Source organism: Bison bison, unplaced genomic scaffold, assembly GCF_000754665.1.
Source record: "Bison bison bison isolate TAMUID 2011002044 unplaced genomic scaffold, Bison_UMD1.0 scf7180017864080, whole genome shotgun sequence".
Taxonomy (NCBI): domain Eukaryota; kingdom Metazoa; phylum Chordata; class Mammalia; order Artiodactyla; family Bovidae; genus Bison; species Bison bison.
Window position 1 is genome coordinate 4,099,861 of NW_011494652.1, and position 7,165 is coordinate 4,107,025.

General features: G+C 51.1%; 1 protein-coding gene across 1 annotated transcript in view; it reads left to right on the forward strand.

Moving 5' to 3' along the window:
* The first annotated feature begins 3 nt into the window (after positions 1-3).
* UNC93B1 (unc-93 homolog B1 (C. elegans)) overlaps positions 4-7,165 on the forward strand; it is a 21,421-nt gene continuing 14,259 nt past the window's right edge. The window contains exons 1-5 of the mRNA XM_010837824.1: positions 4-96; positions 405-565; positions 1,298-1,388; positions 1,713-1,808; positions 1,933-2,034. Coding sequence (XP_010836126.1) covers positions 4-96; positions 405-565; positions 1,298-1,388; positions 1,713-1,808; positions 1,933-2,034 — 543 coding nt within the window. The remainder of the gene's footprint in view (positions 97-404; positions 566-1,297; positions 1,389-1,712; positions 1,809-1,932; positions 2,035-7,165) is intronic.

Genomic DNA, 7,165 nt, shown 5'->3' on the forward strand with positions numbered 1-7,165 from the left:
GAGATGGAGGCCCGGGGGGAGGATCTGACCCTACAGGGCACAGCGGCGGGCTGGGACCCACACGAGAAGGCTGTCACTCTGTACCGGCCCGGGCTGGTCTCCAGCCAACCCCTCCTAACCTCCTGGGAAAGAGCGCCGCCCTCTGCCCTCCAGCCGCCGTCGTGACATGTGTGGCCGTGGAGGTTCCTGTGTGCCCGCTCCTCCGCGTCACCCCAGCCCCCATGCCCGCACACCTGTCAGAGCCAGCACAAAGGAGGAAGATCCCCCCACAGGTGCTGGTGTCAGACAGGCAGCTGATTAGGTTACAGGTGTGGGGACAGGTGTATCCTCCGTACCATCGCTCCAGGCTTGTCGCCCCGGGCTCACTGCTGCCCCTCCACCTTGGTGCCCTGGGTCTTGCCCAGGATCGTGGCCCAGGGCCTCTGGGCCAACTGGGCCCCCGGGAGATGCTCCTCACGGCCCCCACCCTCCCCGCGGCCCCTGCCTACCTGGGAGGGCAGGAGAGGCCTCCGGGCCCTCCTGCAGGATCTGGTAGCCCCCCAGAGGCTTCAGCCACTGGGATGGGGTAAGGGGCTGCTGGAGCCCCCGTCCTCTGCGTGGGATGGAGCCCCCAGCCGCTGCCTGTCACGTGGCTCAGCATGTGACAGCCCTGCCCTGCTGCCTGGAGCTGAGCCAGGCAGAGGCAGAGCCAGCGGCAGGCGGGGCAGGGGTGGAGCTGAGCCTGGCAGTGGTCAGCCTGGAACCAGGCCCAGAGAGGGGCAGTCACTGATCTAAGGCCACACAGCAAATCAGGGACCCACCTGGGGAGACACTGGTGGGTGGCAGGGGTATTGCAGGATCCTGAGGGGCCCCTCCCTGACCGGGGATCCCTCCTGCAGGGGTTACCCCTGAACTTGTCACGAATTCAGCCTGGGAAGTCCCCAGAGAGGACTGTCCTCCTGGCACAAGGGTCCTTACCTGGCCTGGGAGTGAAGCTCCCTGAGTCCTAAGGGGCACTGCCCCCTGGGGAAGAACAGGGGGCAACCCCCTCCCCTCTCTGGGTTGGATGCCTCGTGTTGATCCTTAAAGCTCCAGGGGCTCAGTGGGACCTGGGGTTACACCCTTGTCCCAGAGAGCTTGGGATAAATGGGGAGATATTGCCAAGGTACTACTGGGAGCCATTCTTGGAGCCAGTCTGGTGGTGCCAGGGTCTTCTGAGGACCCAGGTCAGCCGGTGGAGTGGGTTTTGGGGGAGCACAGAGGTCAGCGGCTGGCGGTGGGGGGCACATCTGACCAGCCGGACCCTGCCCTTCTGCAGCTCCTCTGGGTTTCAGATTGCAGATCTGGATGAAAAGGCCCTTGTGATCATCACCTTTGGGCTCCCTCTCTGGGCAGAGAGATGGGGGAAGGTGAGCAGGTCATGGGCTAAGGCATCACGTTCATTCATTCATTCATTCATTCTGTCCCTCACCTGATGAGCCTGGCTCACAGAGCCTCAGATCCGAGCATCTGACCACCTGGCCTGCTGACGGATACAGGCTCCCCAGGTGATCTTAAGCAAGTCTCAACCCCTCTCCAGGCCTCTGTTTCCTCCCCCTAAAATGGGGTTGATGCTCTCTGCCTCACGGGGCTGCTGTGAGGGTGAAATCCAAGCACGTCTGGAAAGCCCCCAGTAGACAGCAGGTTCTCAGTAGATATGAAGGATTTTCTGCCCCTTTCCCCACACTCCTAAGGGAGTGGCCACCCCAGGCCTTGTCCCTGGGGTCCTGCTCCCAGCTTTGAAGGCAGGACCTGTCTACGCCCCGGCAGCCACCTCCATGGAGGCCAGTGTGACCCTGGGGGGCAGTCACAGGCTACTGGGGTGCAGTGCCCAGCATACAGTCGGCGCTCATTTGTGTGCTCACTTAGTAAAGCTTCACTAACACATGACACAGACTCTCATATAATTCTCAGACGTGTGGTCTGAACTTCACAGACGAGACAACAGACTCAGAGACGGCCAGTGGCTGGGCCAGGGCCACACAGACGGACAAGCAGGGATTCCAACGCAGCCAGGTCAGAGTGCCCAGCCCTCGGCGTCTCCAGGGGGCCCCGCTGTCTTGCCTAGGAGCCGAGTGGGGTCACCCCCACTCCCAGGAGCCTTCAGGTCTCAGTCGAAAGCAGCGTTTATCCTGGACACTTGCTGTGTCAGGCGCTGGGCAGGGTCTTTAGCACATCCCAGCTCGGGGCCTCCCAATAGCTTGTGACAATCGTCATCCCCGTGGTTCTTAGTGTTTTTTATGATTTGTTAAAATAATTATTTTAATCAATTTTGTTGGCTGCACAGGGTCTTAGGTGCAGCGTGCGAAGATCTTCAATCTTTGTCGAGGCGTGTAAGAGCTAGCCCCCTGACCAGGGATCCAACCAGGCCCCCCTCCACTGGAAGTGTGGAGTCTTAATCACTGAACCCCTAGGGAAGTCCTCCCATGCTTTTTAGTTTTAAAAAATGGCAAAAATCTGCCTCAAGGCCACAGAAGCAGTGTTAGGGGAATCAGCAGTGGACCCTGAGTGCTCTTTTGAATTCAGTGCAGGGGTGACGCTTCACGCGACCTCTGGAGTTGTTTCAGGGTGTTCGAATCAGGAATAATGTGTATGCCTCCTGTTTGCTTTTCTGTGAGGAGCATCTATTATTTTCAAATGATAACAAAAATAGATTCTAGTACAGAAAAAATTGGACCTTCCCAAGTGTCTCAACAGTAAAGAATCCACCTGCAGTGCAGGAGCCTCAGGAGACTAGGGTTCAATCCCTGGGTCGGGAAGATCCCCTGGAGGAGGGCATGCCAACCCACTCCAGTATTCTTGCCTGGAGAATCCCATGGACAGAGGAGACTGGTGGGCTACAATCCATGGGGTCACAAAGAGTCAGGCATGACCGAGCGACTTAGCACGCACGCATGCACAACTTGGGACATTTGAATTTGTACTCTTTATGTCTGTGTTTTTTAAAAAAGTTTTGTTATTTAGATGTAAATATATTTTCTTTTCACTTTTAATAGGATTAAGTTGTTGTTCAGTCACTAAGTCATGTCTGACTGTTTGTGACTCCATGGACTCAGCCCACCAGGCTCCTCTGTCTATGGGTTTTCCCAGGTAAGAATCCTGGAGTGGGCTGCCATTTCCTTCTCCAGGGGATCTTCCTAACCAGGGATTGAACCAGCGTCTCTTATTGGCAAGCAGATACTCTACCACTGAGCCACCAGGGAGGCCTGATAGGATTAGGATAGTGTCATTAACCACTGGGCGCTATAAGGTCAGATTTGGAAATGAGCTACCATGACCCCCCCTCCCCAAAATGTTCTGAAATGAATCGATCTTAAGAAAGTAATTCAAAAGTAAAAGCTACCAAAATCACAGAAGGAGTCCACATGTAACAAGAACTCCAAGACTTAATTAAATATTTCTGGGACCCTACACTGTACAGTAACCTATATTTTAGGTGTGGACTGAGATCCCACATAAAACAAGCAATATTGCCGAAAGCCAGCATCTAAGAAGTGATGCCAGGGACTTTCCTGGCAGTCCAGTGGTTAAGACTGTGCTTCCAACGCAGAGGGCGTGGGTGTGATCCTTGGTTGGGGAACTGAGACCCCACATGCTGTGTGGCAAGGCCCAAAAAATAAATATATAAATAAAAGAAGAAGTAGCTTCCAGTGGTGCTCAGCACGAGGAGGCGGGGGGACCCACTTGTATAGGCAAACCACCCACTTCCTAGAGCAATGTCCTTGATCTCCTCCTACCTTCCGTTTGCTTTCTGGATGATTTGTAAAATACACTCCATCTGATTACATCTTGCGGGTCCCTCCTGGTGAGAGATACACAGCCCAGGGGTGTCTGCCCATGAGCATGTAAGCCCACCCAGGTGACCTTTACCCTTTCTTAGAGGACACACATCCGCTCTGGGTAAATACCGGGCCACCTGGAACCTCAAAATGTGAATGGTGAGCTCTTGGCCGGAGGGAGCTTCCAGAGACTGCATCTCAGAGCTTCCCAGCCCCTTCAGAGGTCACCCCATCTTCCCTTTGTCCCTTTATAGGAATTATTTGGGTTTGTCCTTTTCCCAACACAGTGACAACTAAATATCTCCCCTGTCCAGCCTCTCTCTAAGAGCCCCTGGGTCTGGGGCACTGCCCTTCCCTTTCCATGGGTGTGATAGAAGAAATGTTCACAGACTGAGGTTGAGGGAATTCATTCTGCCTTATCCATGAGTTAACCTGAATTTGGTGCTAACTAGAACAGCCTGCTCGTGGCCTGTCAAACACTGCGCATTCGCTTCAGTCATTAAACAAAAGGGCGCATTGACCAGAAGAACGTCCACGTTAAAAATGAAGGTGATACGCCTCTCTTCCTGGGATGTCCATGCTGGTAACCCCTTCAGTGATAAGACTCCGTTTCCAGGCGCCAAGGCCATACTGACTTACTGTATTCACCCTGATTTGTTTTCTGTGAAGGAACCCTGAAGGAACGTCTCCCTGACTTGTTTGATATTCTGTGTTCTGATAAGACATAAAACTGTGCTGAAAACCCTGTTTCTCTGAAGCAGTTCCTCAGAGTAACCTGAGAGGCTGTCTTTGGGGTTATAGTCCTTAGTTTGGCTCAAATAAAGCCCTTTTCTATTCCTATTGCGGGTGGTTTACTGATTATTTTCATCCACAGCTGTCACTCCGCTCTCACCCCTAAGTTCTGCTCAGTCTCTAAAATTCCTCTCCTCCCCCAGCCACCAGCTAGCCCCCCTCCATCCTGTTTTCAGTCGTCGGAGGCCTTTTTCACTTATGCCTGTTTTCCAAGAGAGGAAATATTGGGGGTGAGTGGAAATGAGGCAAAGGGACTTCCCGCACTAACACCCAGAGAAGACCGGGCACCCTGGGGATCCCCCTGCATGGTGAGAGGGCCTGTCTCCCACCCTTCCGCCCTGGCTCGTCTGGGGTTTTCAGTTCTCTGTCCAAGGAACTGGAGGAGTCTGGTACCCTTGGCTGAGTGATTTCTTCCCTTAATTGCTTCAAGTGCAGAAGGTGGCAGACAGGAAGGTTATTAGCAGACTACAGATGCTAGTCTCCACCCAGTCCAAGGGCCCTCCTTCTGATATGGGTTTAGGAGAGTGTGCTCCTAGGAGCCGACAAAGGTCCGTGTAGTCAAAGCTATTGTTTTTCCAGTAGTCGTGTGTGGATGTGAGAGCTGGACCATAAAGAAGGCTGTGCTGAAGAATTGTAGTGCTGGAAAAGACGCTGGAGAGTCCATTGGACTACAAGGAGATCAAATCAGTCAATCTAAAGGAAATCAACCCTGAATATTCATTAGAAGGACTGATGCTGAAGCTGGAGCTCCAATATTTTGGCCATCTGATCCAAAGAGCTGACTCATTGGAAAAGACCCTGATGCTGGGCAAGATTGAAGGCAGGAGGAGAAGGGGATGACAGATGATGAGATAGTTAGATGTCATCACAGACTCAATGGACATGAATCTGAGCAAACTCTGGGAGACAGTGAAGGACAGGGAAGCCTGGTGCACTGTAGTCCATGGGGTCGCAAAGAGTTGGACACGACTTAGCGACTGAATAACAACAACAAAATTCCTTCTAGTGGTGGGATAACTCAGATCTATTCTCTCAGTAGGTTTAATATTTATAATACAGTTTTGTTGTGTATAGTCCTTGTACAGTGTATTAGGTCCCCAGGCTTTATTTATCTACTAGGCATGAGTGCGTTCCTTCAACATTTCTCCCATACCCCATCACCTGCCCTTGCTAATCACCATCCCACTCTGTTTTTTCAGATTCTTTCTTTTTTTTTTTTAAGATTGTACGTAGAAGAGACATTATCCTTCTTTGACTCAGCTCACTTAGCATAAGCTCAGAATCCATCCATGTTGTCACAAATGGCAAGATTCTCTTTTTTCTTCTCATGACGGAACAGTATTCCATTGTATGTGTCTATTGCATCTTTATCCACACTCATCCATGGATGGACACAGGTGGCTTCCGTATCTCGACTGTTCTGAATAAAGCTGCAATCACACGGGAGCGCAGATATCTCTCTGATGTTCTGTTTCGTTTTCTTTGGATAAATATCCAGAAGTGGATTTGTTGGGTCACACGGTGGTTCTGTTTTTAATTTTTTTGTGGAATCTCCAGATGGTTTTCCACAATGGCTAGGCCACCAAGAGGGCACAAAGAGAACCAGAGGGTTCTCTTTTCTCCGCATCCTCTCCAGCACCAGTCATCTCTTGATGATAGCCGTTCTTACAGGTGTGAGGTGATATCTTACCTTGCGCTTTTGATTTGCATTTCCCTGGTGACGCAACGCTGTTGATGAAAAGATGCACAACCTCAAAGTTGAAAGGTATGTTTTATTCAACAGACCTGCTGCGGACTTAAGCCTGGGAAGCAGCCTCTCAAATAAGCTCTGAGGGAACGCTCTGAAGACGTCAGGGAGGAGCTACGATATATAGGAGATTATGCGACAAAAACCACGGAGCAGGAACATCAGAATATTACTGTTACAATAATGAAAGAAAATCAGACATGCCAAAGTTAATGAATTTAGTGCTTTTCTAGGTATGGGAAGCAAAAATCTAAGCTTAGTGAAATCATTCATTTCATTCGCCCCTGAACTATCCAGGGCCAGCATCCTTCTTTTCCCCATCCTGACTCTCCTCGGGGAGTACAGTCCGGGGCTGCTGCAGTGACTGAGGGCAGCAGCATCCTTTATTACTGATATGGCAGGTGACATTCTTCATCTACAGAGCACTTTTTGTGCTGTTGGCCATTTGTATATCTTCTTTAGAAAAAAAAAAAAAAAAGTACCATTTAGCTCCTGGGTTGTTTTTTTTTGGGGGGGGGGGCTTCAAAGCATATGGGATCTTAGTTCCCCAAACAGGGATTGGACCTGCACCATCTGCATTCGAAGCACGGAGTCTTAATCACTGCCAGGGAAGTCTCCCCTACCCATTTTTAAATTGGTTTTTGTTGTTGCTGTTATTGAGTTGTATGAGTTCTTTATGAATTATGGATATGAACCCCTTATCAGATGCACGATTTGAAATAATTCTCCCACATTCCATCAGTTCAGTTCAGTTCAGTCGCTCAGTCATGTCCGACTCTTTGCGACCCCATGAACTGCAGCACACCAGGCCTCCCTGTCCATCATCAAC